Source organism: Aulonocara stuartgranti (assembly GCF_965226115.1).
Source record: "Aulonocara stuartgranti genome assembly, chromosome: 12".
NCBI classification, from domain to species: Eukaryota; Metazoa; Chordata; class Actinopteri; order Cichliformes; family Cichlidae; genus Aulonocara; species Aulonocara stuartgranti.
The window spans coordinates 22,651,208-22,663,854 of NC_138948.1; the positions used below are offsets into that span (position 1 = coordinate 22,651,208).

The following is a 12,647-nucleotide window of genomic DNA, read 5'->3' on the forward strand; positions in this document are numbered from 1 at the left end:
CTGAACTGCAACAGACCCTTTATTGGCCTCTAGTCTTTGTGTGAAAATAAAAAAAGGAAATGAAGTAATATAAGTAGCATAAAAAAAATGTTCTAATATGTATTATAAATACAATGTATGCGCATCTGAATATGAACTTATCTCTGTGCTAGTAAATGTTTCAACTAAACCTTTTAAAGAGTAACAACCTATCAAGAGACACATGACTACACTTTCTTGGAAATGCCTGGCATAAACAAGTGTCTGATGACTCTACTATAAAACCCAGTGACCGCAGACAAGAAGCAGGTTTTTTCTTTTTTAATATAGTGGCAAAATCACAACAACAGTTGCCTCAAGGCACTTTCTATTGTAAGATAAAGACCCCACAAAAGAAAATGGAAAACTCGAATTATCATGGTTGTAGCAAAGACAACATGGAGGTAAAATTCACAACAAATCATTGGCTTACTCACTGTTCACCTGCAGGCACATACTCCTGAACAAAAACAAATAATTAAGTGAATGCCAGCCTTAAAGCAGCACCTTTTCCATTCCACTTGCAAACTAGTTATCATCATCAGCTATGTGCTGTCTTTTCTTTGTTTCATTAGTACAGTATGAAAAACTCAATTTCTTATGCAACTATGAGTTCTCTCATGTGACAACAGCTGTAAGGCCTCATGCTGTCCTGCTAATTGACCAACAAGAAGCTCAGCACCCACCATGTGGTAACCAATTTTCTCGTCTCTTATCTTGGCTTTCAGAATTTTACACTGATGTCTGTTTTCCAAACCCAACTGAAGATTCATTAGCCCATACTCCCAAGAGCTATTTTTGAGGTGTGACTTACTATTAACATTTAGTTCATTCATTTTCTCAGTATCCAGTTGAGCTTCTACGGTTGTTCATTTTGGTGAGGATAAAGAGACGTATACGATGGAGGTGGTTCTTCCTGCTGAAACTGAGGCAGAGCAGTAGATCCTGGATATTGTACTGGGGGTGATGAAAACGCTGGAGCTGAGAACTCATATGGTGGGGCACCTTGTGGCCACTGGTTAAAGGAAGTAAAGTCGCTGTAGCTTGGAGCCCCAGCTGTCCCAGGTGGGTAAGGCCCCAGAGCCTCCCCAGGCTGAAAGGCAGCAAAACTGGGAGGAACGATGGCCAGTGGAAACACAACCTCTGGATCAGTGGCAAAACTAATGTCCACATACACCTAGGAAACATGTCAGTAATAGATTAGTAAACATCTGAATCAAAGTGCAACATATGAAGCTACTGATTCAGTTATTTGTCATAAATAATTTATATGTTATTATTCAAATTTTATGCAGCATTTTGCAATAGTAGTAGTTTAATTAGGTGTTCTGCAGTAATTTTTTGTATACATTTTTTAAGAGTTTAGGACACGTATTTTACGTGTCTATTACTTACCTGAAAATGTTTACAAACAGATGAAGTTTAATTTCTAAGGTAATACTATATAAAAGAACTATGACTTTGTTTCATACCTTGATGTAATATTCCACTGAGATGATTTCACAGTTATGGAGAATGATGACATCAACGGGAATCTTCACTTGGCAGGAGACACTTTCCTCTGAGTTTGGATTTATATTGTCCCCGACCTTTTTAAATAAAGTTTTCTCACTGGACGTAGAAGAGCAACCAGCACGGTACACTATTCTCTCCTGGAGTTTGAATTTGGGCTTCATGTCCTTGGAGGAAGAGTTGCAGATTTTGGTGGCAACAGATAAAGTTTCACCTGACAAAAGCAAATATTATAAGTAAACTGCATTGTTAAATGTATTTACATTAGATTTTGCAAATTGCAAACAATTTACCTGGAAAACAGACTGTTCTGTTAATAGTAGCAGACATTTGGACCTGTCCCTTGGAGAGACCACTCATCTTTTTACTCACTGTACTAGATTGTGGACACTATAACAAAACATACAGACAAACATTTTCCAACACAACTTAATGCCTCACTGAATTGCATTTTTAAAGGTTACAATACACTTTTCCAAGTATAAAATTTCTAACAAACCATTGCAGTGTTTGCCATTACTTGAACAGTGTGTAGAAATGCCTTAGAAACAAACTTGATCTCTTTTTGTACTGTAGAAGGCCATCGCCAGCTCCTGGATATCTTTGCTTCAACCATGTAGACAACTTTTCCATGGCATCCTGTAAAGGATGATGGCATGTTCCTATAAAACAGAACCATGGTATAATGCATTTGTTTGTAAAGGCAAGTTATGACACAGTATTGATACTTGCAGCCAGAAATTCCCACTTACCCCTCTGGGATTTTAAGCCTGAACTTAAAATAATGGACCCCTTGGGGAAGTGAAGTGCCTGCAGGAGAAATGTGATTAAACTTTTGAGAAACTCTTGAGTGGTAGGCTCTTAAATGCAACTGCTGCTTTCCAAGATCTGCATCAAGCCTAGTTACAAACTAGAAGATATATTTGATAAAGAACTTCACTGTAAAAAGTCTAGACTTGAATCACGTTCAGTAAAACTAAAAGAAAATGCAGACAACTTTAAACTCACCTTTGAAACTCGAGTGCTTTTTTTATATTCCTGTTTTAAACTTTGCATTAAATGTATTTTTTTAAGAATGGCATTGGTTTACTTTTGTCTGTTTCATTTAACTGCACATCAGATTAAATTAAATATTACAATGCTTTTGGTTCTTTTTTATTTATTTATTTTTCTGCTTGTGACATTTTAAGGTTTTTATATGGCAGACATACTGAATGATCATAGGTAGGCAATGATAACTAATAATAGCTGCATTTTACTTTGGGGAGATTTTCATTTAATCTATGTGATGTTTAATGTTTCTCCTATCAGCAAAAGATCATCTGGAAGAAGGGAAGTTGGGACAAATCCCTGGAAGGGCTGTATCAGGAATGGTATCCAGTATAAAAATCTGTCAAATCAAATATGTGGATACCTCTGCTGTTGTAACTCCTGTGGTAGCTTATGGCCATACTAACTTGTATACCTCAAACAGAACTGACTGAAGCATCAGTAGTTATATCTTACTTTTTCTACAGTTAATCAATACTCATGTCTGTATGCACTGTTATTCCTGTTGTTTTTGCACACACTTTTCTAATTATTCTTAACTTCACAGAAAACTCTTTTTTAAAAAAAAGCAGGGATCTCTAAAATGCATGTATCACCATAGTGTCTTTAATATTATCTCTGCACGTGTAACATGTTTTATTTTCAAGCCAGTCTGCTAGTTTCTAGCTAGAAGACCATGACAACCATGGATGTAACCAGCCCGGTAACCTGGCCATTACCAGGTCAGTAATATTTTTTTACTCCCCCAAAAAAAGATTGGCACCTATCAGTGTCTGACACTGAAGATGACTTTAACTTTGAAAAGACTCTATGGGAATTCTGCAATATTATAATCTATCCCACAGTGCCTGTGACTGGGTTGTGTTTAGTGAGTTAGGATAATGCAAGACTCACAAGGAATGATAACTGAGAAGAGAGAATCAGAGGTACAGTGGGACCAGAGCCAATGTGAAAGTAGCATTTTGCTTTGAGCAATTTAAATTTCAAAAGAAGGACGAATTCCATTCTTTATTTAGTTGTATATACTCAAAAACGCCAATGCAGGTATTTACACAGTTACTCCTGCAAAAAACGGAAGCTATAGAAAATGTGCTTTGAGGTTTTTATAATTTCTGGTTGAAGACTACTATAACTCTATGATATACGGTCTTATGACTTTACTTTTAAGAGCTGTAGCCTTATAGGAAGTAGCTCTATCAAGCAAAGGGTGTCCAGTGTTGATTGGTTTATTAGCTGAGCTAATTAAATGTAAATAATGTTATCTCTGGATGGTAGTGCATGAGATTTGCCTTCTTGTTGAGATGAACCCTTGTAACGGATTGAATAAAAATATATTTGGTGTCTCTGTATGTCTCTGTATCAATAAAGCCATGCAAAACATCGGAATATGCTGCTATATATCGTTCCCCGCCACCTGGTTAATAGTTTGGCAAAGTATAAAAACTGACAGAAACAGAGTCGAGAAGCACACGGCAGAAGTGTATAGACGTGGCAATAAATAGTGCAGCCTAAGGGGGAAAGTACCATTTATAAACACATGAGGTGATCAAGGAGTGTAACAAGAGAGGGAACCCTCAAACAGTTGCGACAGAAGTAGAAAAGAGGGTCGAATTCAAACTGGTCACAAGACACGGAAGACAAATAACAGACAAAACAGGAAGGGAGACGCAGGGAAAGGCAGGCGTGAATAGTTTGACACAAGAGGATTCAAGAGAGGATACGCAAACAATTAAGAGAATTACAGTCTAAAATAACAAAACATTCGAAGTGTGGTGAAATGGTTAAAACATCCGTCTTTCGCGCGCACAATTCTAGCTAAATCATAAATCCATCCGCTTTGGGGACTCCTTGGGGAATGACAGCAGATTAAAGCACCGTCCTTTATGGAACTAAGAACTAAAATTTTAATGAAAATTGAATAGTAGATGACAACCAAACTAGAAGGGCAAGAACGGAATTATCATAATATACAAGGATTACATGAATAAAACTAAAAGAAACCAATGATCATAACAAACTCAGTATATTGCCATGAGGAGTGAAATGGCAAAATAACGTGATTTCCAAGTTCTAAATAAATAAACCTACCTTTAGCATTTTCTGCAACTAAGAGTTCCTTCACCTTGAAATATCTCCTATGATCACTGTACGATCTCTCGTCATCTCCACTTCCTTCAGACCAGTGTACGTTTGCGTCTCCTTTGGCCTTTACAGAAACACTTTTGACTTTGATGGCTTTTGTCAGGCTGAAACTAACTGTTCCAACTATAGTATCTCCTTCAGAAAAAGTATCGCTTTCGTCGATTGTTCCGTAAGTCACATTAAAGTCCTTTATCGGAGACATTTCTGAGCTGTCGGCGAAATGCTTTTCTCAGCACTGACGAGCAGATCCAATGGGCGTGACAGGAGGCTCCGCCTATAGAGTGACGTCGTGGGCTTTTTTTTTTTTAATTTGACATAGTACCAAAAAGTGTGAGACATTTATTACAACAGCTCTTTAGACAATAAATTTAGCTTATGCACCATAATGACCAACTAGACATATTACTGGGATTTGCACAGTTTAAGATAGCTACTTAATATTGTTCACTAAGTCTTTACCAAAGTCACAGTTTATTCACAGATTTTATTTACATTTACTAATCTGAGAAACACTGACATGTTGCAAATGCTTTTTGGGATCCATAACTAAACTAAATGCTGTTTGAAGAACGACTTTTCAGCTTTTCAACCCTTGTAACAGTAGCACCTCATTCAAACTCCTTTTGATCAAAAGAAGTAGCCTGCTATGTTTGGGTGGGCAGCTAAAAACTCTGGATGCAAGTTTCCAAATGGTGGTGTTACGCAACAGAAAAACAACAGTGCCATGTATCATGGCATGTAACTGATGGCAACAACAGTGCTAAGCACAGAACCACCGTGCTTCCCTCTGCTGCCTTTGCTACTAGCTTTTGACTGAAGGGATAGCTGGGCAGTCCATTTAAACTAGTTAAACCAGTGGTTTAACTGGTAAAACTAACTTTGACGCCAAGTTAGTTTTAGCTCATAGCTAAACTCTTTTTTTTTTCATAAGTTCTGCGAACTAACTAGAATTTACCATGTACTACCATCAAAACCAGTTCTATGGTCTCCTGCACTTTCGCCTAAATTACCTGATGTTTTTCTTTTTAAAAAATGCAGTAATTTGTCCGCCACAAACTGTCCCACCAGTTTTCATTTATCATATCCTGTCTTTCCACGTTCAAAGTTCTAGGTTCAAATCTCTTGATCAGATAAGATCTTTCTGTGTCGATTTCCGAAGTCCAGCTGCATACTTATTGCCTACACGTGTACTACATCTTTGACTACATGATAGCAAGGACAGGCTCCAGCCCCAGCCATTGAATTGCAAAAGACGCTAAGAAAATTGATGGTTGCTCTTATAAACTCTTGCACAAAGACCCCCTCCCACACAATAAGATGGAGATTCAAGGAGGGGTCCCGTGTCTATAAGTCACAGTGGATGACTGCGCTTTGGGGTCCTTAGGGAGTAGTATAGCGCTATATAAATACACGCCATTTACCATTTATATAAACAAAACAACATGAGTCAGAATTTCTATGTCTTGTCAAATCACAGTGGTTTGCTTTTAACAGGAAGACTGGCTGTATTCTATGATCAGAGAAAATTGCTCAAAAATGCACCAAACCAAATTAGATGCTGTGGCTAAAAGGAAGGGCATTGTAATCAAATCACCAGGCTCCAGCTGAAAGAGATCAGGTTGCAGCTGAATAAAGGCATGTGGGTATGTTGCATCCTGTAGCACATTTTGCATACATTTTATTTTATAATCAATCTGTGGAATATACGAGGCACAGGTACACGCACACGCAGGTTGTTATTGCCAAGTTCCACATTTATTCACACGTTTCACAGGTTTATGCTTTTCACATAGACTGACAGCTCGTTCCCAGCTGACGTGTGTCGTTTTTTCCTCTCGCCACCGCTCTCCGTCTCACTATAAAACAGGGGAGGGAAAACCATTGTCAGTCCATAATCACCATCAGCTGTTCTTACCAGCGTCTCCCGTACCGCCCCGTTGAGCCCACTGCACCACTCCTCCCCTGCAGCCGCGCCCGGGGCCCCGCCTCCGCCACACAATCATTGTCTAAAAATTTGTTTCACAATAGTAAGAAAAAAATTCAGCTCACAAAAGCTTTTCAAAATATTCTTTCTTTATCATTTATCCAAGTGAATGGGAAAGGGGATAGTCACAGCTCTCTTCCAATAAAGAGTTATGTCCTGGTCACAACCACCGATTCAATCATAAACTTAAACGAAATGAAGAAATACCCATAATTTAACCCATAATTACCTCTATATTAACACATATATATGTTTTTGTTACTGCAACATTGTAATCAAGGTGGTTTTAAACTACCGCATGTTAAAATGTGTTATGGAGTCTGACAGCTGCTGATAAGAATGACCTGTGGTAGCGCTCTTTCCTACACTGTGGGTGTAAAAGTCTACTGCTGAATGAGCTGCTCAGTGCTCATAAGGTCTCATGCAGAGGGTAGGAGGTGTTGTGGAATGTAAGGAATGTAAACATTTGTTTTGAATCCATTTTAATTCAGCCATATTGAATTTAGGTTTACAAATGCCCTTAAATCATGGAAACAGACACAATATTAGCACAAAGCTACACATTCAGCTACATTTTTTTTGAAAATTCCAACAACAGCAGCAAATGCAAAAAGAAGACAAATGAAGACAGCTGTGTTACGTACAGTAACACCGAGTGTGCATGTAGTGTGCTCTCTCCTGTGATGTGGGTGCCAGGTCTTTCTTATGGCTTCATTAAACAATTGATACTGTTATAAGGGTAAAGAGCTGAACTGTCTCTCAATAGGCCAGCGTTCTCAATCTCTAAGACGTCACTGGGCAGCAATTTAAATGATTATGACACAGTCAAACCAAACCTTACCTGTTTCCATACAGCAGTGGTTCTTAAACTTTTTACATCATTCCCCACATGGCAGGAATAAATATTTTCATGCCCCCACCTAAACAAAACAATGACAGAAAAGCCTAGCTGCAAATTTATTAGATAATAAGCTCTTTCACAATGAATCCTTCAGTTATTTTTTTAAACAAACAATATGTCTGTGAAGGTTCTCAGTCATCCAGGTCATCGTAGTCAAAGGAGCTTGCAAAGAAAAGCGTCTGGACTTCTTTAAGTTACTTGAAGGCGTTTCACCTCTCACCCGAGAAGCTTCTTCAGTTCTAAGGTCAAATGGTGGAGAGTCCCAGATATAAACCTAGTGGGAGTAGCCCCCCACAGAGGGACAAAAGGACCCCCTGATGATCCTCTAATCGCCTGAGCCAAGGTGTGAAACTGGGTGTGGGTCCCAATCAGCCAGAGGTTCGGGTGAGTTCATTGTGAAACCTGGCCCCACCTTATCATGCGAATTCCTGAGTTAAACAAACAACTTTCATTTCAAACAACTATTTGTAACTTTTGTCACTAGACTGCTTCATGAGTCTGCACTACTTCTTCAAAAAAGCAACAAGTTAAACAGAATGTGAACATTGCCAAACACGGAAAAATAAAGTTCAATCTTAGTCTTATAAAAAAATAAGTCCAGAAACTTGTGAAGAGAGATGAAAATGTATATAATTTACTGAGAGTTTAATACTATTCAGTGGTTGCGGTGAGCCTGTTGTTGACTGCAAAGCTGTGGCGGGGCATGGGATGTGGCACGGCTGCGGGGGAGGCGGACGCACCTGAGCGCAATCTTGACTGGCCGGCTTAAAACATAATGAACTGGGTCCTGTTGTTGTTGTTGATGTGTGTAGACTGTAGCCAAAAAGCTGCAGCCGCATGTGTAAGTCGACAGCCGCAATAAAAAAAGGTACTGTCTGAGGTGCCCCAATCCTGGGTTTCGGCACCACTGTAAACAATGCACAACGGACCCGTCCACATGTTCGCACTTTTCAGTCCGCTGAAAAGCTGCAGCTGTTACACACGCAGCTGCAGCTTTTCAGCGGATGCAGCAGATGCGCATATTATTAACATAACTGCCGTGAATTTCTTTGTTCCACCGTAAAAGTGCCTTACTCCCTCGAATCTTTCTGCTACTGAAATCCCCATAACTGACCACTTCCTCCTTTCATTTAACCTCACTCTCTGCTGCTCTTCTACCAAGCCAACCCGTCTCATCTTGTTCCGCAACATCAAGAACATTGATATGGACATTCTTACTACCAGTTTGGACAATGTTCAGATTCCGGACTTCTATTCTACTCCTGATGATTTGTTGTTATATTATAATAATTGTCTACTCACTGTCCTTGATTCTCTGGCTCCTGTAAAAACCCACTCTGTTTCCTTTGCTCGCTCTGCTCCCTGGTTTACCTCTGACCTCCGAGCTCTGAAGGTCAAAGCTCGGCAGCTAGAGCGTAAATATAAGAAATCTGGTTCAACTGTTGATTCAGAAATCTATAAATACCACGCACTTCAGTATAAAGACTCCATTAACAAGGCCAAACAAATCTTCTACTCTGGTATTATCAGTTCTTATGAGGGTAATGCAAGGACTCTGTTTTCAGTTTTCAACAAGCTAATTCAACCCCCCAACGCTTTACCACCGCACTTCTATTCCTCTGAAACATGCAACTCCTTGATGCTGTTCTGGACTACGAAAATCAATAACATCCACCAGCAACTCAGATCAAATGTTGTGTCTACGCCCTCTCCAGAACCTCTTCTCCTTTTTGAGCCGTTTTCCACTTTTCATCTTCCTGATTTATCTGATATTTCCGAGTTCATGTGTAAATCAAAGCCTGCCACATGTCATCTTGACCCCATGCCCACGGGGCTTGTGAAATCCTGCCTCTCTTCTTTACTCCCACTCATTTCTGCTATCATTCACTCTTCTCTCACCACCGGTATCGTTCCCTCCTTATTGAAGACTGCTCTAGTCACTCCTATACTGAAAAAACCTTCTTTAGATCCTAACAACTTTAACAACCTCCGTCCGATTTCCAATCTACCCTTCATTTCTAAGATACTCGAAAAAGTGGTTGCAGCTCAACTTCATTTACATCTGGTTAATAATAACATCTACGAGAGATTTCAATCTGGTTTTCGCTCATGTCACAGTACCGAAACTGCTCTACTTAAAGTCACTAACGATCTTCTAATCGGAGCTGACTCTGGTCTTCTCACCATTCTTGTCCTTTTAGATCTGAGCTCAGCCTTTGACACCATTTCCCACTCTGTCCTTCTAAGCAGACTTTCCTCTCTCGGCATCTCTGACACACCCCTCGTCTGGTTTCAATCATATCTCCTCGACCGCTCCCAGTTTATTCAACTAAGATCATTCCGCTCTCATCTATTCCCCGTCACCTCTGGTGTACCCCAAGGCTCAGTTTTAGGCCCTCTTCTCTTTGTAATATACATCCTCCCTCTAGGTACCATCTTCCGCAAATTTGATCTTCAGTTTCACTGTTTTGCTGATGACACCCAGTTATATCTCTCTTGCAAACCTGATTCCTCCCTCCCACCTTCTTCCCTTACAGAATGTCTATCCGAGTTAAAATCCTGGTTTACCTCTAATTTTCTAAAGCTCAATGAGGATAAAACTGAGATCCTCCTTATTGGCACCAAATCCAACCTTTTGAAGGCAAACCATTTCTCATTCACCATCGATAACTCCACAGTTTTCCCTTCTCCTCAGGTTAAGTGTCATGGTGAATTGGATTAAAGGACTCAGGTGCGAGACTCCTTGCAGAATGACAGTGGATTTATTTACAGTGAAAAGGTTTGTTAACAGTTCGAGTCTATAATCCAAAAAGGGCAGTGCAGTGATACGGCAACCTCTCCTCACGGTGACATTGCAGTAATAATCCACAACAACTCCTGGTGCCGGCTCCTCCTCCAATCCCTGAACCCTGGAGGCAGATGAGAAAAAACACACGCTCAATAACGAAAATGTCCTCTCCTTCACAAACCGGGTATGCCAATCATGACTACGCTACCCGGTTTAGTTCAACGTTCCAGCGTTGGTTGTGACTCAACCGCCCCGTTAAATAGGTCTGCGCTGGCAAGGTAATTCCGCACAGGTGCGATGATTCTAGCTCAGGACACTCCCCTCCGGTCAACTGCCGTTCCGTGCCACGGCTTCCGGAAGTACATGTTCCAGCAGAAAAACACATCCACAGGATGGAGAGGAGAACACGACACAGTACACACAAACACCACAACAAATTGGCAAGACGATCGGTGAGGACCGTCTAGCCATGACATTAAGAGCCTTGGTGTCATCCTAGACAGTTCACTTTCCTATAAATCGCACATCAATAATCTCACCCGTTCTGCCTACTTCCATCTACGTAACATTAACAGATTGCTTCCTTCTCTTTCCACCCAGTCTACGTCCATTCTTGTACATAGTCTTGTTACCTCCCGTATTGACTACTGCAATTCTCTTCTGCATGGTCTCCCCCAAAAATCCCTCCATAAGCTTCAACTGGTTCAGAACTCTGCTGCTCGCATTATCACCAGAACCCCCTCCTACCAGCACATCACCCCTGTTCTTCAGGAACTTCACTGGCTCCCTGTGAAATTCCGGATAATTTTCAAACTTCTTCTGCTCACCTTCAAGGCCATTCATAACCTCGCTCCTTCTTACCTTTCTGACCTGTTAACCACCACTTGTTCTGCCCGTTCACTTCGTTCTTCTTCTTCTATCCAGCTTACTGTACCTTCCTTCCGCCTCACCACCATGGGAAGCAGAGCTTTCAGCTGCTCTGCTCCCAGGCTGTGGAACTCTCTGCACCCTGAAATAAGAAATATTGGTTCTCTCCCCCAGTTTAAATCCCAACTCAAAACTCATCTGTTCAAATCTGCATATTCACTGTGAATCCACTGTTTGTTCATTTTATCTTGTGCTTTTATTTTATTGTTCTTATTCTGCCATTGTTTTACTAGGTGTTTTATCCTATTGTAAAGTGTCCTTGGGTGACTTGAAAGGCGCTCATAAATAAAATTTATTATTATTATTATTATTATTATCAACTCTTTGATGGACTAGACAGAATGAGACCAGTGGAAACACTGGGTGGAAGGTAAAAGAAATAATCTAGGAAACAGTTGGAATTTGAAAAAACATACATAAAATGATTTTCTTTTATAAAGATGTAAAGATATTGAAATAGGAAAATATATTCATTTAGTGTGTCCATTATCTAACTGTCAGTGTGTGCAAGCAAAAGCAATTTTATTTATTTCTTTTTAGATGTTATAGCGAAGGAGTGTGTGGATGGCATTATTGAGTGGGAGGAAGCATCCTCTGAGTTTGGATTGAATGTCCCCAAACATAGTATTCAAAGTGGTTTCAGTCAAGCCAGTGGCAAGATGAATTATTCTGTCCTCCAAACTGATTTTGGTGTTTTAAAAGAGAATTTGTAGATTTTGAAAACAGCTATCACATATCCAATGAATGCTTGACTAAATAAATAAATAACAAAGCACACCTGAAAAACCTCCAATTAAGTTTTCATTTAATTTCCATTAAAACTTTGTTGATCCCGAAGGAAATTGGTTAAGGCTGCCGGCATTTCAGCGCCATTTTACCCTTCTGACCACACATGCATTACACAAACATCACACGAGGAAGACAGGTTGGAGAAGTAGAACAATAGAAATACAAAATATAAGGAACGAAGAAGAGAAAAAAGAACTTTGATCAGTTTGAGAACAGAAAAAAACACCCTAGCACATATAGAATAGAATAGAATAGAATTCAACTTTATTGTCATTGCACATGCACAGGTACAGGGCAACGAAATGCAGTTTGCATCCATCCAGAAGTGCTTTAGTGATATAGATATATTACAATATGTATTAGCAATAATATAGATATGTGAGTATATTACAGAAATGGGTCTATTATGGTATGTTATAATGTACACGGTATGAAGTATGTTGTGAATATTCTATAACTATAAGTATGTACAGGCTGTAGTGAGTACAAGCTATGTACAGGATATGAACAGGATATAAATATGAAAAACTATACAG

General features: G+C 39.6%; 1 protein-coding gene across 2 annotated transcripts; it reads right to left on the minus strand.

The window, feature by feature from the left end:
- Window positions 1-284: 284 nt before the first annotated feature.
- Window positions 285-4,985, minus strand: LOC309718604 (arrestin domain-containing protein 3-like). Of its 2 annotated transcripts, none has more exons than XM_082554030.1 (6): window positions 4,669-4,985; window positions 2,283-2,340; window positions 2,051-2,192; window positions 1,824-1,920; window positions 1,491-1,744; window positions 285-1,195 (listed from the first exon to the last, which is right to left on the minus strand). In XM_082554030.1, exons 1-6 carry the CDS (start codon window positions 4,922-4,924, stop codon window positions 878-880), a joined length of 1,125 nt encoding a protein of 374 aa, XP_082410156.1. In that variant the 5' UTR covers window positions 4,925-4,985; the 3' UTR covers window positions 285-877. The 2 variants fall into 2 exon arrangements, with proteins under 2 accessions (XP_082410156.1, XP_082410155.1); XM_082554029.1 differs by having other exon boundaries at window positions 2,030-2,192.
- Window positions 4,986-12,647: the final 7,662 nt, after the last annotated feature.